Here is a 27,513-nt window from a genome sequence, read left to right as displayed (position 1 = left end):
TTAAGTATTCAAGTCACATCTCAGGCTTTGGTCTTTAACTCCAAGCACAAATGAACAACCAGGCAAACTGGACCCTCTAGTTCTATGGCCGACTCCCCTGCCCTATAAACCTTTACTAGTATAAAGCTACAATGTACATTCCTTTTAGGCCGATTTCTACCATTACTAGTAGTTAGCCAAAGTGAGTCTGGTGGAGACTAGATTCCACGAATCACAAGTGATAAGAGATAAAGAGGAGGATTTACAATGTAGTTAAATCGCTGGTTTCCTAGTCTGGGCAGTCACTATTATATTCAACAGTTCTTGTCTTAGACAGATATCAATGAAGAAAATGTCCTTCAGCGACTTACTGAAAGGCATAAGCGTCCGACCCGGGTGCGACCGGGAACTGCCCCGGGCCAAGCTTTTGTTACAGTCTTCCTGTGGAGACTGTGTACTCTTGACCCGGGTTTAGGGCTATCGTCCTATCAGGAAACACTGCTTTTACATAATGACATCACAAGTAATTCTGTCTAGAGGGCCCCATGCCCAGTCGGCCCAGCTTTAATGTCCTTGATACTAGCATTATGACAGTGGTTATCATAATAGTGACATATTTCCGTTTGGCCGAGAATACAGCATCCTACATGGATAGGCTACATAACATTCTATAACAACTCTTATGCGATTATAATCGAGCATCAATTAAGCATATACTTTAAATCAATAGCGAAAAAGACAATTAAGGACTTCGTTAAATTATGAAGAAAAGATCCGCGTCTCTTTTCTCAGCAAAATTCTCAACAGAACGAAATGTATAACGTTTCACTTTTGCGAAAAAAAAGTATCATAAGTTCATAACACCAAAAGCGGCAATTTACGAAATAATACATAAGTCACTGGAATTGACCAATCCGGGAAGGTCTTTCATTTCACCTTGGCGGGATTTTGGGTGTCCTAACTATCTTTTTAGACTGTCTTTCGTGAATATTTAGGTGCCTTTCTAAATTTACGGCTAAAAGAAAAGTTACTAATTGACCATATTTGTACTATATATAACAGAAATAGGTATAGTTGACATAATATATTACTAATAGATATATTTTAGCGATTATATTATTGGGTATGGCCCGTATCAAGTCATTTAAATGTCACGGCAGCGTTTATTTTACGTTGGCCTACTAAGGGTCCTCGGGGTATATTATATTAGGCAGCATGGCGGCACTTTACAAATCTTTGTTGCCGATTATTCTCCAGATTTCGCTCTGTTTCTCCTCAAAACTGAACGCGCCGAAGGTCTTACTCCCGTACTATTCCACGGTCGCCACGAACTTCACTTTAGAGGCGAGCGATGGCTGTTTCACTTGGTGAGTGGCCAATTTCTGAGCAGAATTTTCGCCGTGACATGTGCGCCTGTCTTCGGAACTACAGCCCCCCTCCCCCATAGTAAATTACTTCGGCCTTGCACGGATTCGGAAACCAGCAATTTTCTTCACCAGTCGTCCAAATTGCACAGCATTTTCGTCAAGTATAAAGTGAGCTACAAACAAGAGTCTGTTTGAAAAATTCGAGGAATTTGTTGGGGGGTTATAAGTTATATGATTCATCATCATAATTAATTTGCCGTGTGCGGTATGATTTTGCTACATATGAGAGTGTCAAATCATCAATCTATGCAGTGACAAGAACTATCATAATTGATCTGTGATCAAGTTCTTCCTGATGATATTTTGCAAAGGTACGAAAGTAACGGGTTCCTTACTGGGCGCCCAGTACGGAAACCGTGGAGAAAATAGCGTCGATACTCGGGGCCCAGTTCTGAAGAAAGCTCTAAACTGGAATTCCAGTTCGGAACGGCGTTATTCCAGTACTGAAGCTTCGTCAGAACTGGAAGTTCAGAACTGAATCTTGTTTCGGAACTCGTTTTCCAGACCTGAACGCCCGTCGGTACTCGGACCCCAGTACTGTGTTGCGTCCCGGCTACAGGAAGGCTGGTTCAACTGGTCATTCAGTACTGGTTACCCAGTTCGGAGGTCATTCAGTACTGGAAAGCCGAGTGTTGATGTACCTAAGTAACGGGTTCCGTACTGGATTGACCAGTAAAAAGTGACTCTACAGTACTGGAAGCCGAGTTTTCAAATTATTTCCGAACTGGGCTTCCTGTTCTCACGTTCTAATTTGTACTGGGATGTTCCAGTAGTGAATACGATATGTCTCAATACAGTAGTAGAAGTAGCCTTGCTGACATCACCAACGTATAAACTAGTATTGGTCTATAACTGGTCGATGTGCCGATCTTCAACAGCCCGCTCTTCGTTGTTAGCCGCCCGGCAGTTTCTCTCGTCTCCCGTAGACGCTTCCTGTAGGTATTCTCGTTGTCCTCCGGCAGCCGTGTTCGCCTTATGTTGCGGCGGCCGTCCGGCAGCTTGCCCGGCTTTACTACCGCCCGGCAGCGCTTGTAAGCCGGGCTATACTCACACCAAAGCCGCTCCGCGTTTTCCAGTACGGAAGGAACGTTCAGTTCTCGGTTTCCAGAACTGATTCAGAGTTTTCCAGTTCTGAAGTCGCCTCAGATCTGGACGCCCAGTTCTGACAGAACTTCCGAACTGGAAGTTCAGTTCGGAAGGCACATTCAGTACTGAACACCGAGTACTGAGGGAGGAACCCGTTACTTAGGTACTTTTGCTGATATTTTTACAGTGTGAAAATGTACAGAATCAAATTATAAAATTATGAACTAGTAGAAAGGTAACATTTGCAAATCAAATGCATAATGTTTACCTTAGCATATGGTCTTTGCTGTTAATTCTTACTCAACCACATTCATATATATATGGAGAAAGTCTAAATCTCTCCTGCTATAAAATTGCAACATGATGTAACCTAACACTAGTTGCCATGGTGACAAGACGTCTGGTTCAGGTCATTTGTTTGGAGAAGAAGAAAAAGAGGAAGTGGAAACAGAGCAAAAACAATACGTTTTCCTTCTGGGAAGGTAAACATAATGAAACAATAGCTTCACCAGTCCACCACTCTAGTCAAAATACTTCATCGAGGTATGAAATCTTTGATTTCTTGTTGTTGAATTTTTAGGAGGTCAACAAGGCCAGAAGTTGCCACTGTCCAGATTATCCCACTGCACCATGGGAAGGAATGTTCGAACAAGGCGGTTGTTACGGCGGTGTCCACTCAACCCAACAAACTCACCTCCATCATACTGGCTGAGGAACAAGGTAAGATTCAGGGAACACTACAGATTGTTTCTGATTTAATGATAAACTGTTTGCCACATGGGGACATGTACTAGTCTGATTATATAGCAGGTAAGTGCAGGTAAAACTGATAATTTGCTGTGTGCAAATATTTCTGATGCCAGCCTACAACCTGAATTATTGTTAGGGTAATTAGGTTACGGTGGAAGGGTTAGAGTAACTATTTACGTACTGGGCCATGCACTGGGATATACAGTAAGCCTGCAGTAAGCACTATAAAAAGAAATAATGACAATGGTTTCTTGACAGGTTTCGCATGATCCATACTTCCTAAATTCTGTTTCTGCTAGATTTGAGTAGCAGTGCAGATTTGTGATGTATGCAGAAAAAAAGGATCCGTGCTCTAACTGTTTGACTTTGTCATGTAATAGATGGATACATATCTGTATTTTGTCTGACAGAAACAGGACAGATGCTGCGCTGTGACGTCATCGTGGACAGGATCCACTCTATCACCGTGGAGACCACCACGCGGGAACTCTACCTCGAGGACTCGCCTGAGTCGTTTGAGATCAAGGCAAATTGAGAGATAAGTTGGTTGGCTAGAAAGTATTCAGGTGCCACAAAATGTACTCTCTAGCGGACCAACTCGTCTCCCCTGGCATGTTATTACTGACTATTTCTACACTTTTCAGCCGCCTCCTGAAGCCTGGTAGAGGCTACCAAAGGTCCACTATAACAGCTTGTCTTGGTCATGAAATAGATGAATACATGTATCAGTTTGTATCTGTATTTTATCCCACAGAAACAGGACAGATGCTGCGCTGTGACGTCATCGTGGACAGGATCCACTCTATCACCGTGGAGACCACCACTCGGGAACTGTACCTGGAGGACTCGCCTGAGTCATTCGAGATTAAAGCGCTGGATGATGAACTAAATACCTTCAGCAGCCTGCAGGGAGAGGAGTTTGATTGGACGTTAGTGAACGACCCTGAATCAGACGTACCGGCCACTACCATTCTCAGGTAAGGGGGGAGGGATTTCTCTGTCTGGCATAGTTAGGCCACACCAACTTGATTTTATGGATGACATTCATTGCATTGATTTTCGCCTGTTCTCAAAAAAAAAGAGCACATCCTCTGAGGCTCTGGCCTTTGTAGTTCATGGTAGTTAGCAACAATACGAAGCCGGTAGTAACTCTGGTGAATGGCACCTAGGCTACCAAAGTTCCATGACTCAAAGAACACAGTACATGCCTACAGTGCCAATTTACAAATTCCGCAAAAAGCCAGCACGTTCCAGCTTGTTGTATGCATTGCTATGTACTGCCGCAAATTCACAATACCAGCTTTGCATTCCTGTGGTTTAGTTACAGTTTTATTTTTGGCCAGAATTTTTTTTATTAGCCCGCACGCACTAGTTTGAGGGTCATCACAGGATGTCATCAGCATGGCCTAAGACTAAAACCCTGTCCCCTTGTCTGTCCAGGATCCTGCGGTTTGCGGACACTTCCTACGCAGCGCCGCCGGACGTCCTGACTCTGGAGAGCGCGGGGAAGCAGGGGAACGTCGCGCTCGTGGAGGGCATCAAAACTGGGTCGGCTAAGGTCAACATCAGACTGAAGGACCCCATATACAAGGTAGGGGCTATTACGTTTACCTTCTCAGAAGGTGCGAGTTACTGTTAGTCACTTTGTATTCATAGTAGCAAAATTTTATGGTCTGAGAAAAATGGTCATGATCAGGCCTAGGAAAACAATGTTAAAAATGTTATGTTTCCTGTTTCTCGGCTGACCCCAGAAAAACCTGCCAACCTATAGCTAGCCTTTTTTGGGGGGATCCCTGCAAGGGACATGAATAATTAATTTTTCGAGCTGATCAACCTTTTCTAGCTCCATGATCTGACATCTGAGTGATAAAACATTGTACAATTGGTTTTCTAACATTGACATTGAAAATAAAAGTGTCCTCATGCAAGTTTTACTTTGTTAAACTGTATTGTGTAGGTTGGACCCCTATACATTTTGTATAGATCACTGAAATCTAAAAAAAAAGAGAAAAAGGATCCCTACGTACCGACCCTAAGTTTTTCAGGACTGAAACAGGAAACACAAACATTTTTTCCGAGGCCTAACCTTACTGATATTTGTTTGTTCCCAGGATGTGTCCCCAGCAGAGGTTCAGCTGGTGGTGATTGATAACCTGCTCCTGAACCCGTCCTACGATGTGTACCTGGTCCAGGGGCAGCGCATCAAGTACAGGGTGGAGAGGTTCAGACAGGGCAAGATCAATGGTATGTACTTGTACTAGGTACACTAGAATGTACTGCACCTGTGCAAAACCCTGATTTTTCACTGTTTTCGTTGGATGTTTGTTCACCGTTGCATCAGAATTTTGCCTGTTGCAGACGATACCTTTCGCAACATAACATTTGGAAACTACAGACAGGATGTTAACCTTACAAGCACGAATACAACCTTATATGAGACGTTCTGCCAAAGCGTTATGCGCAATGCATTACAGGTTTCGTGCAGGTGCATTTTCATGATATGATGATGACATCATAGTACTGTTATACTTCAAGGGCTATATCCATTTTGAAAAAAAAATAGGCCCACTGGGCTAATGCTTAGTACCAGTGAAGTGGTAAACTCTCTGAACCCCCTTATTTCTTTTCTGTTCCCTTCCAGAGGTGGCCATGCCTTCCCCCCAGTACAGGTTTGAGTTACAGGGCAGTAACATCGCTAGTCTGGACAGGGACACCTCCACAGTGACTGCACTGGCCATGGGCACAACCACTATCACACTGTACGACAAGAGTATCCTTTCTGTATGAACTCATCAATACTACAGTATATGGGAGATACATACAGACGTACTTTGGTAAGGCGTGTTTTTTTGCAGATTCTGTGGAAAGTGGAAAATTCAGGTTGACCACTACTGACAATACCACTCTTTTTCCCCTGGAAAGTCTTAAAATGACTCATTTCACAAACTCCCCTCCCTGGCATTGCCTTATGTGGTCATACTCAATTTTCCTAAAAAAAAAAAACAGCATTTGTCTTAAAAGACTGAATTTACATGTAGTACTGTAATAGGAATGTACAAGGAGTAACAGCATTAATAGAGAAGACTTTAGAAGTTTTAAAGTACCATTTCTTAGCCTGGAATTTCAGACATCAAATTACAGGAAGCTCCCCATCATCCAACTGCAGGGATTCATGTTGTAGAACCAGGCTCACTCAGTAAGTTTTCTTCCAACTTTTAGTTGTTTTTTTTTCAAGTGTTTCTTCATCAAAATCAACAACTATTCAAGTACTGTATTGAAAGTAATATGTGTAGTAAACTAAGTTGTTACTGTGAATCTTGAAATGTTGGCAATGGTTTTATTTTGACCTCTCCAATGGAAATTTATGCTACCACAAATATGCATTCATTTCCAAAGTTTGACTTAGTAACTACTAATACTATACCCTGTACATATTAATTGTTTCAAATGCAAAAATAAAACACAGTGAAAATCTCTTTCCCCTTACCACGAAATTGATTCCCCCAAAAGATAAATAAATTTACTGCATGATTTTGCAAGAGTATGATTTTGACTGTTGTACAGGTTAGAAATTGTTAATTTGTTTCTTTTTCAGAATTTGTCATCGCGCCTGGAAAAAGCAATGTTTTAGAGACAGGTCGGGAGTATGAAGTCACCATAGAGGTTTACAGCAAGAATCCACATAAGATCTACCCTTCAGAGGTATGAACCTGAAGAAAAATGTAGTAATAAAATCATTCTCTATTTGATTAAATTTACATGGAGCCCAATGTTACATCAGTCATATCTTGCCAAACACTCACAGAAAAATTACAATTCAGGACCTCACAATCACATGATACTAGTATTACATTACTACAGTATTAAAGTTACTGTAGTGGTAAATTTACATCTTTGTATGAGGATTTGACCTTAAAGAATGAGAGTTTACAAGTTTTCCCAATTTTCATGTGCTCAATCATCATAAGTGTCATCTTTGAGTCAGGATTAACCTATCTTTACTGTAAAAAGAATTTCAAAATGGTATCCACTATTTGTCCAGTTACAAGTACCTAAACAATTTTGCAGCTACAAGTACACATACAGATACATGATGGTCAGATACAGCAACCTGTAGAAACACCAACTAGTTAACATACAGCTCGCCTTACTTGTAGGACTTACGGGTAAAAAAAAGAACACAATAAAGTCATGAATAAGAATTATTATCTTTATGCAAAATTTTCTATTCCAATTTTCAGAACTTGCTGATAGAAGGCCATTTTCCAGCGGAGTTTTTCGAGGTTCTTCACTCGTCCCAGAACGGGTCGTACCATGTGGTGAGGACTGTACAGAAGGGTTTCCCTGACATCAAGGGGTCCATGAGGGGCATCGTCAAATCTGTGAGTCTGACAATTTTATTTAGAGTTGTTACATGTTGTCTGTACTGGTACAAGAGCCCAGTGCCTTTACTTTGTATTTGGGAGGTTGTGAGTTCAAACCCTAGTTGGGCCATGCCAAAGGCTCGGAAAAGGACTTAAAAATTCTTAATCAAAGACTTTGAAATGGTACATACTGCTTTCTCTGCAGAGCACTCAGTAGACTTGCTTCCTGCAGTAGGAATTTATGCTAACATTGACTTCTTTGACATCGTTTCCTTAGAAATTTTGATCAGAACAGTTGAATGCCATGATGCTACTGCTTCATTTTTGTATCCATTTTACTTTCTTCTATTCTTTATTTCAGGAATCCATGGCCCATATAAAAGAAATCATACGAATAGAAATACACTGTGATAATAAATTAATAACAACAGTTAAAAATATGACTATCAGTACAGACTGACCCAGATATTGCGGAAGAATCTGTTACGGAAGATCACATCGGCTTTGAGAACAGATTGGATGATGTTGAGGATACGGCATATGAAAGAATAGCATTGTTTGTGCCATGTAGCATCATAGGTGTCTGTCCTATAATGGTAACCAAATTTCCCCCCCCCCAGAACGGAGAACCAGACCTCCTCCCCACCCCTGTGGAGGGCTCCCAGTCTGTGGAGATCTACGACCCCATCCTCGTCATCCCGCCAATCACTGTGTTTCCATGGGAACCAAGCACCAGACTGACCTATCAGAAGACCCTGAAGGTAATTTGAAATCCAGTACTGTTAATGACCCTACATGTACATTGTACCTCCATACAATGTAGCTTTGCATTAGGTACTGCTATATGTCACACTCACTTACTATCCAGTTTATCATCTGTTGTTTCCCTGTGCTCCGAGGGTTAGACTGATGCTGAGGCCTGATGGCAGCCTGCCATTTGCCTGTATCCTGTGGTTAAGGTTAGCTGTTTAAATGGATGGGTCTCTCAAAATGAAAAAGAAAGGGAAGCAAGATAAAGAACCCACCACACCTTTTGAAAAAGACTAGGGGCATGCCCTGGTGTGTAATTGTACAAATTCTGCTGTCTGGAAGTTGGTAATTTACTTCAAAAAACAGGAACAGAGACCTAGTGAACCCCGCTTCGTATCCGACACATCACAGCGATTCACATCATCACCCGGACGGAGGCATGGTGAACCCTGTCTTGTATTAAGCTAATGAAAGGGTATATCACTCCATAAGGGGTGGTATAACCCCGACCAATATGGTCGACTGAGGATGATGATGATGACGGTTGTGTTTTTTCCGCTCCAGGCTGTAGGAGGAAGCGGTGCGTTCACCTGGTCGTCCTCAGCTGCTGCCATTGCCACGGTGAACAGCAAGGGGCTGGTAACCACGGCAACCGTGGGCTCCACCGTCATCACTGCCGCAGACGTCAAGAACACGGCCCACACCGGGCAGGCAAAGGTACTGGGAACAAATCTGTGTCGCACTTGGTATACATTTCTATGTACAAGAAGTCTCTTTATTCAACAATCAGTGGGTTAAGACAAAACAGGTGATTGTTGTCTCTTCTGCATCCAACATTTCAGTGACCGTCTGTCACTTTCTTCCGGGCAACAATGACTGGTTCTGATTTGTACTGCAGCTAGGTGTCACTGCTGCAATGTTACGAATGTGGTCCCAAACATAGAGTGTTGTCACATAATATCACAGAGGATCTACAAACCCACTGTTTGTTGAATAAAAAAGCTTTTTCAGTCTCTTGCCTGTTCTGTATGATGATATATCTTACATGTACAGTGTTTACCTGTATTTTCACCCACACTTATTGAAGACCTTACATTGTTTATGTGTACTACATGTAGTATTGTACAGGTGTATAATATATGTCTCACATTGTATTTCCATTCCGTCCCCCCCAGGTGTATGTGTTACCTCCCAGTGAGATCCAGTTCCTCCCCTCACCAGTTGAAGCTGAGATAGGCACAACTCTGGATCTGCCACTGGCTCTGTTTGCAGACCTGGCTCAAAGTAAGGTGTCAAAGATGCAACAAGATATCACAGTACATACATGTACACGTAATTTCTCATGGCAGTTCATCTGTGTTGGTAGTAATCATAGTACAATCTCACTCACTAACTGGGTCGAGCTTCTCTCGGTGCAAATAACAGCTCTCCATCTCTTCCTATCCTTCATTACTACCATCATGTTTTTCCTGTTGAGCTGGGTGGCGTCCATTAATAATTATTGGTTAATAATAATGTAGTTTCTTGCTGGACAACCTCGACTTTTTCCATGTGAGGGCTCCCACAGTAATAACTGGTTTAGGATTTCATCCTCACTTCTGTAGTGCATACATAGTACAATACAGAACTTGATTCCAACACAAGGGTAAACAAGGATCAAATTCTGGATGAATTGTAGAGTAATTTTCTCAATTGAAGCCAGAATTTGCTACATTTTCTGATTATGTATGTGACTGTATACATTGTTTGACATAATGTTTGCAGACCTGTCTCAAAGTAAGCTTTTACACAAACTGTATAGTAGGAAGGTTGTGTGGTGCAATGGCAGAGTCCTCAACTCAGAACCAAGAGGTCCTGGGTTTGAGTCCTGACATGCCACCAATCCTTGCCCTTAGGAAAGGCACTTGACACAACTTTCCCCACTTAACTCAAGTGAAAATGAGTATTGTCTGTCCTGTATTTGTTTCTACGTGTGGGACACAACACCAGCAACAGCTGCCTGTGTCCCACGTGTATTGCACCGTTGCAATTTCAATAAATCAAATCTAATCAGTAGAGGGGATTCATTTCTCAAGCTAACCGACATCTAGCACACTGTAGTCGTCCCTCAGTAAGACATCTGGAGCCGCATAGTTCCTGTTTAGAACTTTTATTCAGCCTGTCACACAAAAGGATGAGATGAGTCACAGTAAACATATGTCAGTTCTGTATGAATTGTAGAATTGTACTTCAGTGTGCTAAAAGTTATAAATTTGTTCTTTGTCTTTACCAGAACCCAGAGTGTTACACCACTATGAGGACTGCAGACAACTAAAGATGGACTTCAAGTTCAGTGACAAGGCTGTTTTCCAGCTGGTGGAAGGTACAGTATGAAATATTTCTGTTGTAAAAGCACAATGAAGCTTCGGTGAATGTTAGACATCCAGGTAACAAGATACGCCAAAAAACAGTTACTCAAGCAACTAACTGGATATGATTTTGGAAATGGTCAGACATGAAAACAGTGACAACTGCATAATGTTTACCTTTGCATATGGTCTGCTCTGTTAATTCTTATTCAAACACATTGAATTTCTAGTACAGTATATGGTGGCAGGAGTGTAAATCCCTCACCAGCTATGAAATTGCAACATGATGTAACCCAACACCAGTTACCATGGTGACAGACATCATGTGACCTTGGGTGTTTGGAGCGGAGGAGGAAACGGAACAAAAACAATTAATATATGTTTTCCTTCGGTAAACATAATAAAAGCAACTGCAAATTAAAAATATTGTGATTTACAGTAATTTGCCCCCCTCCCCCTTCCAGGTGCAACAGCTGTGGAATCTCCCGTGAACACCAGCTGCAGGGCTGTGCAGGTGAAAGCGTTGACCCAGGGTCACACCCTGCTCACAGCTACATACAGACATGCATCCGTCAGCCTACAGGCTACTGTAACTATTGCAGCTTACAACCCACTTAAGGTCAGTATTATAAAAATGTCAGGGTAGAGACTATGGTCGGGTAGAATTGGTGATTCTGCTGTCATCCAGAGTGGAAAGAAACTCTGATTTGAATCTCTGATGACTCACTTTAGATCAATTGATGACTTGAACTTTACGATTTGTAAATGGGAAACCACCATAGCACATTAACAACAGCCTGATCTTTGATCAGAATCTCTGGTAGAATTGCCAATTGTACCAGATCAAAGGCTCTACTCTAACAAATACACAGCATCAGTACTACTGTAGCTGCAGGATTTACATGTAACTATAATTACCAGTACACTAGCAAAAGTTTAACTTTACAACCAGTACCAGTCTTTATCAATGACCGACTGATTGTTTTATAACATCACTTAACTGCACTCTGTTCCTGTAGCCTGTAGACCCAGAGCAGACAGCTGTGGTTGCCATTGGTTCATCTAAAGATGTGGTGTTCCAGGGAGGACCTCTTCCCTGGGTACTGGACACTTCCAAATATCACCCCAGAGGTACATGTCATAATCCTATTTTTTAGGGCTCAGTTTCACACATTTTTTGTATTTGGCTTGGGAAATAAATGGGGTCAGCTATTAAGTTCTCCTCATGGAAAGCTTTTTGCAGTCACAGAATTTGAAATTTTTATTCTAGAGGGAATTGCAAATAGTAACTAATAGTCTTCATTACTAAGGGACTGATACATGATTTCTTATTTTGTTGAAGCTATGTTCCATCCAGTAATGTTTTGTTTTTCCTGTTTCCAGCACTGGCTGAGAAAGATGCACTCGTTTCTATAGACCACGTTCCATCCTATGGAGGCCAGAGTGAGTATGGTTATCTGCAACTTTCAAACAATTCATTAGATTCATCTGTGATACACATGTAAAACCCAATGTGGTTCAAGATGCTACATTATACATTACCATGATTGATAATTAATTGCTTTTGCTACTGTAAATCTTCAAATAATCTCAGTAGTTTGAATGTCTAGTATAATGTTCCCCTAATGACTTATATTTCATATTGCAGAAAACCTTCACATTTTCCGAGTGCTGTGTAAAGATATTGGGGACCAGGTAAGAGTTCATTTCATTCACTGAACAGTTTCTTTTTATATTTAAGTTGATGTGTTACGCCGAAGGGCAGTTATACCGGCTATACAGATACAGAAGCTGGTGTGTTACGCCGAAGGGCAGTTATACCGGCTATACCGATACAGATACAGAATGATACATGTTATATTGTTGTTTATTATTTGTTCATTTTTTTGTGTTACTTGCAAGTAGCCTTTGGGCAAGAATTTGCCATAAATGTATTAATTGCCTTTTTTGATTGATGGAAATCTTGCTAACAACATATAGCCTTACATGTACATATTGTTTTTTCTCCACAAGACCCTAACATCTACAGTTGAGAACGGCCCGACCTCGAAGAACCAGTTTCCAGCCTCGGCCAGAGGGACTGTCCACTTCTCCTGTGCAGTCCCCACCTCCCTGCAGCTGTACCCTGTCCTCAGATACCCCCAGTCAGACCCTCCCTGTCCCATCACGCCTGAGTCTGGGCAACAGGTGAGGTCAAAGGTTGTGAGAGAGGGAGCGACATAGCCTCCTGAAGATTATAGCAGTCTGGTGCATCATATACTACTAGCACTTTCTGTAGCCTCCTGAATTATAATATCCTTCTGGTCCCTCATATACTACTAGCCCTACTGCTACTGCCACTACTACTACTACTACTACAAATGTACTACTACTAGTAATAGCCCTATCTCACAGGACAAAAGGTGAGGTGAAATAGCCTCCTGAATGAATATGGTCTTCTGGTCCATCATATACTACTAGCTCCATCTCACTGTAGTCAGGACAACAGGTGGGGTCAAAGGTTGTGAAAGAGGGACTAAAGTAGCCTCCTGAATTGTAATAGTCTTCTGGTTCATCATATACTACTACTGTAAACTGCAGTAATTGAGTTAAGGTTTCATTGTACATTTCCTTTCAAATTGGGGTATTTTTACCAAATGGTTCTGATTTAGTGTTAAAATTGAGGTAAAAATGTTCAGAAAAGTCCATTTCATTGTTATCAAGGCTAGTGTAATCCATAGTTTTAATATCCAGTTGCTTGAGTAACTTTTTTTGGCACATGGATAGTGTAAGTTCAGGAATTTTTCCAACTGGATTCCTATTACTAGTAATGTCTTGTTGAACATCTAGATTCCAGTCCACAACTATGAGAACTTGGATGTGGATGTTGTGGTCACCGATGGCAACGGGAGGCACTTTGACAACTTCTCCTCATTGGCCATCGCCTGGGAAACCAGTGACCAATCGCTGGCTGACTTTGCCAGCCCCACCACCACAATAAGAGAGGTCCATGGGCAAGGGAAATACACTGGGCATAAAGTCCTCACTTGTGAGTACATTTTGCATGTTTTGATTAATCATTATTTTACAACAATAAGAGGAAAATCCTCTTGAATTGTATACAAATAAATTCCCTGGATGCAATATTTGAAGAACAAAGAAAAATTCATAATCCTTATGCAACATTTATAGCTACATGTATATTAAGAAGTGAGAAGTCGAATAAGTACATATTAGCCACTATACATATACACTGTAATCTGTAATTGTACCTAGAAGTTAGAACTACTTCATCACCATAACTTATAAGTTATATATTATAAAGCTCCTAAGAGCATTAACATATAATAAAGGTCTTTTGAAGGTCTTCAGTCATTAAAGAATAGTTTCTTACATAAAAGTTCTGCTTTAAAATTTGTAGTTGGATAGTTTTACCCCACGATATCCCTAACATTTAAAAAACATTGTTCCACAGCCATGCAGACGGTTGTGCCCAAGAGAAAGCGAGGTTCTATGACGATTACAGGAACCATAAAAGGCTACAACCAGCGTTTCTTCCAGTACCACGGGATCAAGATCGCCACTGATCTCAGTCCCAGGATCAGCAGCAGCCTGGACCTCCTATTGGTGGATGACGTAAAGCTAGCACCGGATTCGGTGTCTATTTTTAACCACCCATCCAACAAGGTACAGTAAAGCTAGCACCAGATTCGTTGCCCATTTTCAGCCATCCATCTAACATGCTACATGGATGGTGTTTTCAGTACCAGGGACAGGGTTTCCAGTACCAGGGACAGGGATGGTGTTTTCAGTACCAGGGACAGGGATGGTGTTTTCAGTACCAGGGACAGGGATGGTGTTTTCAGTACAAGGGACAGGGATGGTGTTTTCAGTACCAGGGACAGGGATGGTCTTTTCAGCACTAGGGACAGGAATGATGTTTTCGGTACCAGGGACAGGGATGGTGTTTTCAGTACCAGGGACAGGGATGGTGTTTTCAGCACCAGGGACAGGGATGGTGTTTTCAGTGCCAGGGACAGGGATGGTGTTTTCAGTACCAGGGACAGGGATGGTGTTTTCAGTACCAGGGACAGGGATGGTGTTTTCAGTACCAGGGACAGAGTTTCCAGTACCAGGGACAGGGATGGTGTTTTCAGTACCAGGGACAGGGATGGTGTTTTCAGTACCAGGGACAGGGATGGTGTTTCCAGTACCAGGGACAGGGATGGTGTTTTCATTTGTTAATTATTGATGGGTTAACTGTTAAACCTTCCTGCTGTGGACTATGTTTTTTATACAAAGGTAAACATTTAGTGTTAATAAACCACGTATTCATGCAGAAATGGTTTACTGTTTACCTTCTTGCTAACGTCTATAAACTGTACATTTTATTTGTACAGAAAAAAAGAATATCACTCACATATATTTCTGTTTTTGGTGACACTTAAGTTGAGGAGGCATTTCTTATAGCCACATTTCCCCTTCTGCAGGTCCAGATTGTGGTTAGTGGAGGGTCAGGCCACTTCCATGTGGAGCCCAGTGACGGCAAAATCTCCCAGGTCTTCTATAACGACAAAACTAGAAGTATTGAGGTACACAAGTTTCTCTTTTACTTGTATATTACTTGTTTCTGTATTGAAAGGCACGAATTGCAGTAAGCATTATTATGTTTACTTTTGTAGTTTTATATCAATAGCTGTTGTGATCAAGAATGCGCTACAAGAATGTCATAATTTTAGTGTACATAATCTCAATTCTTTTTGATTATTGTGGTATAATTATGCACAAACTATATAATTGAAGTTTGTCATCCAGAAAATTGCTAGGACAGCCAAACAGCTACCTCAGTATGTTAACCTTAAGCACACTGAAGTATCTGACAGTGTATTTATACAATGTCATGTAACAACTTATCCATATAGCAAGTATACATGTAACTGCCCTTGAGCATTTCAAAGCAGCCACTTGGCTACCAATTCTCTGTTGGTTACAGGGTTAGGCAGCAGGGACAAGGTTAATTTATACTCTGTACTTGACCCCAGGTTGTTCCGGTGGACAACGGAGCCCTGACCTTGACCGTACACGACCTCTGTCTGGAGATGCCCCGCCCTGCCCGCGCTGTCATACACATCTCTGGGGTAGAGGTCATAGAGGTCAAAATGGTGGACAAGGTAAACTGTTTATTTTATTTTATTCTAATTCAATTGTAACATGACAATACATTGGCCACCCAGGCAGCATGGCTGATTTCGGGTGCCAAACAATACAAATATTAAACATACACAATATGAACTGTTCTACTTCTACTGCAGGACTCGAAATACCTTTCTCTGCATTCCTGCACCAGAGCAGGAAACAGTCAATGGTATTTCCATCTGTGTTCTGGTATTCCTTGATTTTTTGCTGCTAACTATTGAAGAAGTGATGGGAGAGAGTGAGTGAGTTTGGGAGAAGAAATGCTGTTTCAATATTAGTTCTTCGACCTTAGTTCACAACCTAGAATTGGTCTCTGATCTGAGCCTTGCACTCAGAACAAATTTGTTTAAAAGTTTCTATCACTATTTCTCCTAGCACTACTACAATGTAGTACAAAATGTATGACCATCATTTTTGTACAAATGTACTTTCAGATGTGTTCTTAAAGTATAATTGAGACACGCTTGTGTCTTTAGCCACTCAGAATGAAAAATACTTACAGGATAAAATCTGTTTTATCTGAAGGTGCAACTCTACAACGTGATCCGTGCAGATGTCCGTGTTCTGGACTCCAGCGGGGAGCCTCTCGCGGCGTCAGTTTTTCCCCTGATGAATCTCACCCCCCACCCCGCTACTGACATCATCAGTGTCAGGTAGGTTTGAACCCTTCATTCAAACTAGAAAGATACATACTATCATGAAAGTTCATCTGTGTTGGTAGTTACATGTTTAAAGTTAAAACTTTCGATCCAACACAAAAAGTTCTCACTAAGAGCTTTCGACTAGTCACTCTGGTCTTCCTCAGTAGACTGATCCAGTGATGCTTGTCACGTGGCTTCTTTGAAGTGTGACGTCAACACTGGGTCAAAGGTGTCTGGTAGACGATGTCGGACCCTGTCGCAGTTCAGTGAAGGGTGATGGGCCCTGTTGTAAATAGCCTCCTTCACCCCTCTCAGGAAATAGTCTTGTGCGGTGTCTAAAAGATACATAATGTAACATTTGTAACATTTGCAAAGGAAATGCTTAAATGTTTACTTTCGCATCCAACGAAACACATAAAAAATCTAGGTTTTGTGCAGGCGCAGTACGCTCTGCTGACGTGCTCTACAAGTTTGACTACTGATTGTCATACGAGTCAGACTACTGATTGTCATACGAATGAATAATAATATTATTTTTCTTTATCCAGACCAGACCCGCAGGTTTCGGCTGATCCATACACAGTACGATATGAAGTGAGAGGTGACACCCTGGGCCACACCACTCTGTCCTTCCAGGCCAGCGCCAAGTCTGGGGAAACCATCAGTAGTCTGCCCATGAATGTACAAGTAAGTGTTTGAAGTTTTAACCAGTATCTGTCTTTTGTCACTCATAATTAACAAAAACTTTGCCAATCCACCATCTACAAAATGTATGACCAACAAAAATTGTCTAAAGATATGGAAAGAGGTGCCATTAAACTAAGCTTAGTCTACCAGCAAAATTTGCCCCACAGAATGCAAGAACTAGTATTTTAGATTTAAACATTTTCTTCATGTACCTTGTCTGGTCACCATTTTTTGTTTGATTTTTCTTAATTCTTTAATTTTGTATTGAGCAAAAGTATAATCATTTCATGCATTCAGAAGAACATATATTAATGTTCAAGGCGCTTAAAATTGAAAATATGTCACCTACGAAGTATCAGTGGTGATTTTGCAATTCCCTTTTTTTTCTGTCCAGGTTTTCCCGCCACTGAAGCTGAGTCCGAGAAACATCACCCTGATCATAGGTGAAGTGTTCCAGGTTGTGGCTATAGGAGGGCCTCAGCCGCTGGCCGATATAGTCTACAGTATAGGGAACAGGGACATAGCTACAATAGGTAACTAAAAAAGTAACATTTGCAAAGCAAATGCATCATGTTTACCTTTGGCTTTGCATATGGTCTGCTCTGTTAATTCTTACTCAAACACATTCACATATATCTGGTGACAGGAGTCTGAATCCCTCCTACTATAAATTTGCAACATTGTGTAACCCAACACCAGTTACCATGGTGAGAGACAGTCTGGTTTATTCAGGTCAGAGGTTACTGTTTGGAGAAGAAGAAACGCAGCAGTAATTGCAAAAAGAAAAATTGGAAACGGTACTAATGTCGTAGAATGCCAAAATCATTTCCAAAGGAAAAGAAATTGAAAACGAGCGTACATGTTTTATTCGACATACCGACATTTTGAATGTGCTAACCAGTTTTCTGTATTTCCCACACAGACAGGAGTGGGTTGATAGAAGCTGTGGCAGTCGGTGACACCGTGGTAACAGGAGTGGCTCAGACGGAGGACCCTGAGAGCCGTGCCACTGTCACGTGTTCACAGGACCAGGTGTTGGTGTACGTGGTGAGACTGACGGGAGTGAAGATACACACTCCGCTCAACAGGATACAAACTGGGGAAAAGGTAGCGTGTCCAAAAAGATTTTTATACAATTAGTGAGGTCGTGTGGTAGAGTGTTCGGCTCAGACCTTAGAGGTCCCTGGTTCAAATCCTGCCCAATGTCACCGATCTTGTGCCCTTGGGAAAGGCACTGTACTCACTTCACTCAGCTGTAAATGAATACCTAGCTTCGGTAAGGGACGTCCCTCGGATAGGACGTTAAATGGAGGTCCCGTGTTTGGGAGAGCCACACCCTACGCACATAAAAGAACTTACGCACTAATCGAAAAGAGTAGGGGACCTTCCCGTTGTTTCAAACCATACAGTCTGGTCTTGGGTTTGACATCTATGAAGAGGTGATAGTTACCTGACAGTGTTATGTCAATCCTTCCACAAATGTGGTAAACCTTCATAAATGAATAGATAAATAAATTTTGTATCACTAAATGGAAATACTAAATTAACTGTCTGCCAGATGCCGCTGTACGTGATGGGAGTTAACGAGCACCAGACCCCGTTCACCTTCGGACACTCCGTCCCCGGACTCACCTTCCACTGGTCGCTAGGCAACAAGGACGTGGTGGACCTCCAACCGGTGTACAAGGAGGTAGGGAGAGAACGCAAGTTTTTGATGTGAACTGTTTTTTTTTTAATACCGTATGAACCAGGTTTAAAATAGCCTGGGTGCCAGCCCCTAATGAGTGATAACCCCTTTGTCCAGGGAAGCCATACGCCCCGCCAACCCCGATTTGGCACCCTGGCTCTAATTATCTCTTCGCTACCGCCAGCATGAAAGATAAAGGGTTTTGGGCGGCGGATACTTTAGCGGTAATATTAGGGCTTCTCCCCCCCAAAAAAAATTATTGCTTATGAATGCCAGCGTTAATGGCACCCAGGCTAGCTTTAAAATATAATTTCCAACACAAAAATGGACCAAATTTTTGACTCATGTCTTTGGACTGAGCAATCCACACCTTCTGTTTTCCTAAACAGACCCTGCTACATTCTCCAGTGTGCGATGGGATGGAGGCCAGGCACCCCTGTCTTGTATCAGCCAATAAAAGGGTATATCACCCTCTATGGGCGGTAATATATGGTCAACCAGTGAAATGAAATGAATGAATATCTTCACGAAAAATCTTAACACTTCCTGAAAGTCTGAACTCTCTACTTTCTTTCTTTCTACCGTCTTTCAGAATGGTGTGACTCTATCAGAAGACGATGCGTACGCGATGCGCGTCCGGGCTCTGAACCAGGGCCAGACAAACATCGGACTTCGCGTGAAGTGGTCACCTCGCAGCTATGACCAGGTTAGCTGTTTATTATGTTTACCGAAGGAAAACATTGTTTTTGCTCAGTTTCCTCTTCTTCTTCAAACACTAACTACTAGACTAAGTGATAAAGTAAAACTTGCAAGAGGACACTTTTATTTTCAATGTCAATGTTAGAAAACCAAATGTACAACGTTTTATCACTCAGGTGTCAGATCGTGGAGCTAGTAAAGGTTGATCAGCTTGAAAAATTATATACCTTGCAAGGGTCCACCCAAAAAAAGGCTAGGGTCGGCAGCTTTTTCTAGGGTCAGTTGGGAAACTTTTTTTTCCTGGGCCCAATGATGTACATCCCTCATAACATTATAATAAATTTTACATAGGTGGAGGCTGGTGCAACCCTCACGGACACGGCACACCTGCATGTGTTTGAGAAACTGCGACTGGTCCACCCGGAGACAGACGGGAGCCTCCTTCTCATGAGCCCCAAGTCTGTGGGTCAGATCAGGACTAACAGGTCAGAGGTCAAAGCCAAGATCATCAGCTAAAGGACAATAGATTTCAGAAAATTGTAGAAAATCTGGAGAAGACTAAAAATGTAATGCTTAAGCCATGATTTTAGTAATCCAGAATTTTTGTGCTAAAATTCAGGAATTGAAAAAAGTGTTCTTTATGGTGTCTGTGTGTGGGGGGGAGGTTCGAAGGTCATCAGCTAGAGAACATGAATCATCTCAACTTGAAAACTTGATGTAGAAAATCAGTAATCAGAGACAGTGAGAAATACTAAGAATGAAATTCTGTAAGCTATGATTTCACTGAATCCAGAAATTCTGTGCCAAATTTTTCTAGTTTTTTGTCGTGTTGTAAATGTTGAAGAATAAAGACAAACATACAACTTTTGTCAAACATATATACATAATATAGATTCACCTCAGCTTGGAGATTACTTTGTGCTGCATTTCCTCAGTGAATTGCCAGGTGACGCTTGTAAGCAACTTGGATATTGTTTTCCCTCCCACAGAGACGGTGCCTGTAAAGTGGTGTACGAGCTGCTGACGTGCCCAGAGGAAGGGTCAGTCGTGGCCGTAGACTCTCAGGGCAGAGTGACCGCCGGGACCGTCACCGGTCAAGCCAACGTCAGGGTCACTGCATTGGAGGAGTCCGGACTCAAGCAGACCATCATTGTCTTGGTCAAGGTTAGAGCTGGTCATATCTGGTTAGAACTGGTTAGAACTGGTCATGTCCAGTAAGAACTGGTCACATCCGGGTAGAACTACATGCAGTTATGTCCAGTTAGAAGTGGTTGTGTCTGGTTAGAACTGGTCGTATGTGGTTAGAACTGGTCATGTCTGGTTAGAACTGGTCGTGTCTGGTTAGAACTGGTCATATCTGGTTAGAACTGGTTATGTCTGGTTAGAACTGGTCATGTTTTCTTTCCAAACATGACATCAAATATAATAAAATTTTCTGCAGGTGAAGCCGGTGTCCTACATCACAGTCAACAGTGAAACCGACGTCGCCAGCTACGGGAACAAGCTGTCCGTCATTCCCGTCGGCATGACGATGACCCTCCGTGTCAATTTCCATGACAACGTGGGGGAGGAGTTCCACGCCACCAGCGCTGTGCTGAAGAAAAGACCCAACAGGTGAAATCAAGTGCAACTTGCAAGTCCAACAGATAGATATATGCTGCTGGCCTGTAGCTGATTTTATCGCAGAGTGGAACTTGCTGTCTCCAAGTACCGTAGAGGCATTATCACTAGATGCAGTAGCTTGACACAATGTTTAGAGTTAGAAGTCCAAGGGTTAGGTGTAACAAGTCGATCGGTGTGATGTAGCTGCGGCTATTTCGTGTGCCTGCAAAGCTGGTGTGTTATGCCGAAAGGCGGTTATAGTACCGGCTATACAGATACAAACAAAGATTTAAATGTGATAAATGTTAAAGGCATACATTGTAAGTTTAGGATGGCAAAACAAAAGAAATATTCTGAATGAGGAAATCTGTCTGATATTAACATTTACTGCCATTTCTAATCACCTTGTACATCTGATCAGGTTTGACTTGACCCAAATTTCACGAGGACCAGAGAACGGCACCTTTGTTCTGAAGGCAGCACACGTCGGACACACCATACTGAAGGTACAAAATGTATCACTCACTTAATCCTCTTCTGAGCCAGCATGGCTCTTAAGGCAGAAGGTAGCTCTTCCATCTAGCCCGTATCCAACTCCCCCACGTTTGGGACAGCATTGTTTTGTAGATACATTTTCCCTGTGATCACACATATGTGTAGATATGTAAATATTGTACCTGCGACACCTGTGCTGCTATGCAATGTGAACCAGTCAGAATTGCCCTGAGAAAGGTGACAGACGGTCACCGAAATGTTGGCTGAATAAAAGACTTGGCTGTGTAAAAAAGAGTCTCTTTACTCAATGTCTTACCAACCTGATGAAACTATTCCCGGATGTCATACTAAAGGTTTGGGACGAGGCGAACCCCAGGATAGCAGACTTCGTCCCAGTTCCCGTGGGCTACGCCATTAGCCCCGCCCAGGCAACCGTATCCAGGGGTGATGTCATCTGTCTGTCAACTCAACTGGAGCTTAAAGAAGGTTAGATAGTTGTTGTTTTTTCTGCAGTACTTTTTAGGTACGCCTTAAAGCTTAAATCTAATGAAAAATTCTATAAAAGCCTTAGCAATGTGGAGATTTTTTGAAAATATTTGATACCAATTTTATGTGTTGCTTTTTGGACATGTAAGTGCTTGAAAACATTTCTTTGTTCAATTCTGGGGCTCAAAAAAAATTAAATTATTTTTAAACCAGTTTAGCTCACTGGTGGTAACAGAAAAGTCAGATGATGTATACAGTACTGTATGTATAGGTTCATTGTGCCCATATGCATTTACGTTCCTTGTGATATTTTACTATTTCTAGGTTCCCTGGCAAAGTGGGAGACATCAGACCGCAGGGTAGTGCAGGTAGTGAGTACCACTGGCCTGGCCCTGGCCGCAAACCCTGGTACTACCACTGTTCACTACAGACTGTCTGCAACACAATCAACACACACGGAGGTACATGTACTGCTATTACATGGTCATGGATAGTACTGTATTTTGTATGTATCAATCTTATAATCATGCTTGTGTTGGTTTTATTTCCAAATTTTTCAGTGACCTCTCTCAAAAATAGAATATGCGAGTAAGCCAATTGCTGGCCAAATGCACAACAATTTACCAAACATCATTTAATGAACTGTAAACATACACTAAAAATGGGTATTTGCGATGAAAGAAAGTGGTCTCCGTTGATAACAATGTTGATAGTTGTTTTTCTAGTACATGTATTAGATGTTGATAGTAAAGCTGCCTCTCTAAAAAATGTACATGTGTATTGTACATGTGTATTGTAGTAGAAGTTTGCATGTTAATGAGCCTGACTCCTTGTTCCCATGGCGATGGTTACTAGGTGACAGTTGTGCCTGTGGAGGAGGTGCAGATCCTGACCAATGGGGTGAAGTTTGTGACGAACGTGCCGCAGCAGGAGCCGTACCTGGTACCAGTGGTGCTGGGGACTGGAAACACCAACCTACAAGGTACGCCAATTAGATGTATGTAATTATGAAGGATAGATATCCAGGTACATGCAGAACATTATTTACCTTCGCATATGGTCAGCTCTGTTAATTCTTACTCAGACATATTCACATTCACATATATGGTGACAGGAGTATAAATCCCTACTACTATAAAATTGCAACATGATGTAACCCAACACCAGTTACCATGGTGACAGACGGTCTGGTTCAGGTCATTGACCAGTTCAGTGTTTGGAATGGAAGAAGAAGAAACAGAGCAAAAACAATATGTTTTCCTTTGGTAAACATACTGTAGTTTATTCCAAAATAATAGTTCGATAATTATGCTCTTTACCTTCCCAGGAAACTGTACCAAGGACCTTCTGGCTTCGATGACTGATCAGCAAGCCTTCCTTCAGAAGTCTCTCTTCCACTGTGGCCTGCTGTTCTCCTCTGAGCTGACAGAGGTCTCTGCTAGGGAGATGTTCCTGGCTACTCCAGGGTTCGATCCAGAATCAGGTGCGATATTAAAAAGCGAAGAAAACATCTTTTATTTATTTCAGCTTTGCTAAAATACACGGATTAGTAACAGGTTACCTCTTTTTTTGTGGCTTATGTCAAACTTGAAATAATACTCACATACAGATACATATTGCCATGACTAAACATAGAAAAAAAACTAATCCAGGGTTCGATCCAGAATCAGGTGGGACCTTAGCATAACAAACATCTTGAAATTGTAGAGAGCTTTATATATATCTTGAAAAGTAAACTTAACAATATCTTGAAAGTTCATCTGAGTTGGTAGAAGCCATTATGAACAAGATTGAACTGTGATTTCCAACACAACAAAAATTGGACTCACCCAAATTTTCAACTGCACAACTCCAGTCTTTGTCAAGGAATGAGCAATCCACCGCTTCTGTGACGTCACGCAGATAACACACGTGACTCCGTGAGCAGTGGATCATAGGTTGCAGAAAGTCTGTGGCACCCCCCGTCTCTGTTGAGGGATGGTTGTAATGCCCGATACACATGTACAAAGAATAGGGAGTGATCAAGTTGGTATGCTGTAGCCTACACTTGAATTTAAAAAAAAGTAATGTATCGATTTATGAATTTTGCAACAATATTGTGATGTTTTGCGCTACTTTTCCCAGGTCGCTACTTCTGTCGAGTGAGTCAGGTACAGCAGAACACCCACCAGATACAGGCTATGAGCACCGTGGAGACGTCCCTCCAGCTGCAGGTACACCCCTCCACATGGAGTAGACTCTTCCTTTTGCTGTATCTAACCACCAAATGATGTAAAGTGTATATATCCTGGAATGTACTACTGGAATTTTATTCAAGAATGTCTAAAATAAATGATTTCTTGTGCTGTTGATTGGTATGAATGTGGCAGGCTGCCATCAAGCCTCAGTATTGCTGTGCAAGCACGTCTAACCCTCGGAAGTTCGGGAACATCAGACGATAAACCGGATAGTGAGTGAGTGAGTGAGTGAGTGAGTGAGTGAGTGAGTGAGTGAGTGAGTGAGTGAGAATGTGTGAAACTGTGATAAAAAGTGTGACACTGTGACAGATTTTTTTTTTTCACTGTGACAGATGATTTTTTTGACACTTTTGTTTTGCTTTCCAGGTTTTTGTCCAACCTTCAGATGGCCAGACAGAAGTTAGCTCGCCAATCGCAAGCCTGAGATTCTACCCTGCGTTCCACCTGAGTAAGACTGACCTGGTGCTGAGCAACAAGCAGCCGCAGGGAGAGGTCACTGTGTCGGGGGTGTTAGATGTGCTCAATAACATACAGGTTTGTGTATAGTTACTGTAATAATCTGTATGTACATCTTTCTCTGTGTGTGTGTGTGTGTGTGTCTGTGTGTGTGTCTGTGTGTAAGTGTGTGTGTGTGTGTTGTTAGTGTGCGTGTGTGTGTTTGTATGTGTGCAGTGGGAGGTCACTGTGTCGGGGGTGTTAGATGTGCTCAATAATATACAGGTTTGTTAGTAGTAATCTGTACATGTCTAACTAGGTTTGTGTGTGTGTGGGGGGGGGCTGTGTGTGTGTGAGTAAGGCTGACCTGGTGCTGAGCAACAAGCAGCCACACTGTGTGTGTGTGTGTGTGTATGTGTGTGTGTGAATGATAGAGTGTGTACAATATAGGAGTGTGTGTATGTTTATTTGTGTGTGTGTGTAAGGTCACTGTGGTGTTATATGTGCTGAACAACATACAGGTTTGATAATGATAAAATACAGGTTTGTTGGTAAAAATCTGTACATGTAGGTTGTTCAGTGTGTGTGTGTGATTGTGTGTGTGCGTGCATGCATAATATTATGTGTTGTTAGAGTGTGTGTGTAAGTGTTTGTGTCTGAGTGTGTGTGTGTGTGTGTGTGTGTAACAGTGTGTTTATGTTTTCGCACGTACATGTGTATGTGTTTTTGTGTGTGTGTTTTTGTGGGCTTCTAGCAGGTTTCTTCGGCCCTGTAGCAGCCTAACTTCTGCTTTCAGTTCACTTACAAGCAGTACAATCATATATATTTCAATGGTATATTTTCATGATTCCAGGTAGTTCCCAGTGATGGCTCCCTGCTGCATGTAGGCAGCCCTCGTGTGGCTGACTCCACCTACACCAGGGTGGTCTATCCAATCAGCTTGCAGGACACACAATCGCCATGGAAACGAGACTTGATTGACACCTCCCTGACCCTGACCTGCAGCCTGACGGGCCAGGTGGTGAAGGTGCCTGTCAGCCTGGTCGCTGAGGCAGTAGAACAAGTGCAGACTGTAACATGTACGTCTCCATTTTGTGTCCTTATTACCTCCATGAAAAATGGAGGTATTGTTTTTGGCGTATCTGTCTGTGTGTCTGTCTGTGTGTTTGTGTTTCCAGACATTTGCGGCCAGCATAACTTTTGAACCTTTGGATGGATTGTAATGATATTCAGTATACATGTACATGTACATATACCTGTATATTCATATTTCATGGAGGTATGAGATCTCGGAACTCTTGTTATTATAGAGCTATTAATTATAGTAGACTTGCCATATTCTGCATCAATGTTAATACATTACAGAGCCGACAGACTGATCTCCAAGCAGATCTTTTGGTGGCTGCAAAGACAGTATCAAATTGGCCTGGCAGTTGTCATTTGCCTCCCGTTTGGCTGGCATAAAAAAAGATACCAGTACAATAAAGAAAGCAAGATAAAAACCCTAAAGACATATCAAAAACTAGAAAGGCAGACATTTGCTCGGACTTCACCACATCCCCCGTACCAAAAATCTCCCTCCTGGTCAAATGTACTGTTCCTAAATCACCCCTGTCCAAAATATGAAGTGTTCCAATAGTGTATACCCCCATGCAGCAATGGAATCTTCCAACACCTTCTGCTGTTGGAACACATAGAACCCCGGTAGAACCCGTGTTAGAACCAGTGTTCTATTTAGAACTGTCAGTTGGGTTTTCAAGCTACAATTGCTGTTTTTACTCAAAGTAAGGTAAGTAACACCCCGTTCAGACTGGAAGATGGATTGACGGCAATGGACCTATCACATTATTACGTCACGGTTTGTTTACCTGTTCTAAAGAACTTTATAGAACGGTCAGTTAGAGAATAAAGATCATTTCAAAGTTTTTAAAGTCAGGTATGTTTGATTTTTGCTGCGTCTAGTTTTGTTCACACAGCATTACATGCCGTAATTGGTGATTTAGTTGTGAAATTAGACGAAAATGTACTGTATTAAAAGCCTTATATTAAGGCTAACGCTACACAAACACACACCACACTACGCACCCCTGTACAATATAAACGTCGATTGACCGGCATTCATTGCGGTAAACAAACTGTGACGTAATAATGTGATAGGTCCATTCCTGTGTGGAAGGAACGCATTCGCGATTGGATGAGCCAACAAGTGTGAACGCATTGTGATCCAATCTTGATTGGAGGAAATCAGCGGATCAAAGGATATTTCAGGTCATTTGGTTTTGATATTTGTGGTGAAGCCATAATAAGCGAAACCTAAACCTCTGGCCGTAGTACTAGAAACAGCGAGATGCTAGACTGTCTGAGAGCAAGAACGAATAGATATAAGAACTTGCCTATACCGTTTATGGTCCAGCTCCTCAATAACTATGGACTGAACCCCTGACTGTTGTCGTTTTAAATGTAGTACACTGTTTCTGTATCAAATGTTGTCCGGGAAATTTATAATGTATGAAACATGTATTTTTATTGGTTTGTTAATCGTACGCCTATATTGATTGCAAACCTGTAGTTTTAATATACTAATGTTGTGCCAACGTGGGGAGTTCTGATCCAAGCTGATGATGATGATGATGATGAAGAGACAATACCATGAAGCTTTAGATAC

The 27,513-nt window shown here is 41.9% G+C and overlaps 1 protein-coding gene across 1 annotated transcript; it reads left to right on the top strand.

Moving 5' to 3' along the window:
* The first annotated feature begins 1,175 nt into the window (after positions 1 to 1,175).
* Positions 1,176 to 27,291, top strand: LOC109480247 (nuclear pore membrane glycoprotein 210-like). The gene is made up of 40 exons (XM_019782396.1): positions 1,176 to 1,346; positions 3,073 to 3,212; positions 3,997 to 4,219; positions 4,683 to 4,833; positions 5,354 to 5,486; positions 5,884 to 6,012; positions 6,370 to 6,438; positions 6,838 to 6,944; positions 7,484 to 7,624; positions 8,227 to 8,367; positions 8,921 to 9,073; positions 9,532 to 9,640; positions 10,629 to 10,718; positions 11,169 to 11,323; positions 11,724 to 11,835; positions 12,088 to 12,147; positions 12,353 to 12,399; positions 12,718 to 12,891; positions 13,534 to 13,732; positions 14,159 to 14,370; positions 15,174 to 15,275; positions 15,726 to 15,854; positions 16,405 to 16,532; positions 17,069 to 17,207; positions 17,602 to 17,740; positions 18,130 to 18,314; positions 18,766 to 18,897; positions 19,487 to 19,600; positions 19,945 to 20,078; positions 20,583 to 20,757; positions 21,035 to 21,207; positions 21,617 to 21,701; positions 22,044 to 22,176; positions 22,501 to 22,637; positions 23,032 to 23,158; positions 23,504 to 23,659; positions 24,301 to 24,389; positions 24,780 to 24,947; positions 25,702 to 25,920; positions 27,262 to 27,291. The coding sequence occupies exons 1-40, from the start codon at positions 1,195 to 1,197 to the stop codon at positions 27,289 to 27,291; spliced, it is 5,391 nt and encodes a 1,796-aa protein (XP_019637955.1). The 5' UTR covers positions 1,176 to 1,194.
* The last annotated feature ends 222 nt before the right edge of the window (positions 27,292 to 27,513 follow it).

The sequence above is a fragment of the Branchiostoma belcheri genome, unplaced genomic scaffold (genome assembly GCF_001625305.1).
Source record: "Branchiostoma belcheri isolate BF01 breed outbred unplaced genomic scaffold, Haploidv18h27 scaffold50, whole genome shotgun sequence".
In the NCBI taxonomy this organism is placed as follows: Eukaryota; Metazoa; Chordata; class Leptocardii; order Amphioxiformes; family Branchiostomatidae; genus Branchiostoma; species Branchiostoma belcheri.
The sequence above is the reverse complement of the archived record's forward strand: the minus strand, read 5'-3'. Positions and strand labels throughout refer to the sequence as shown.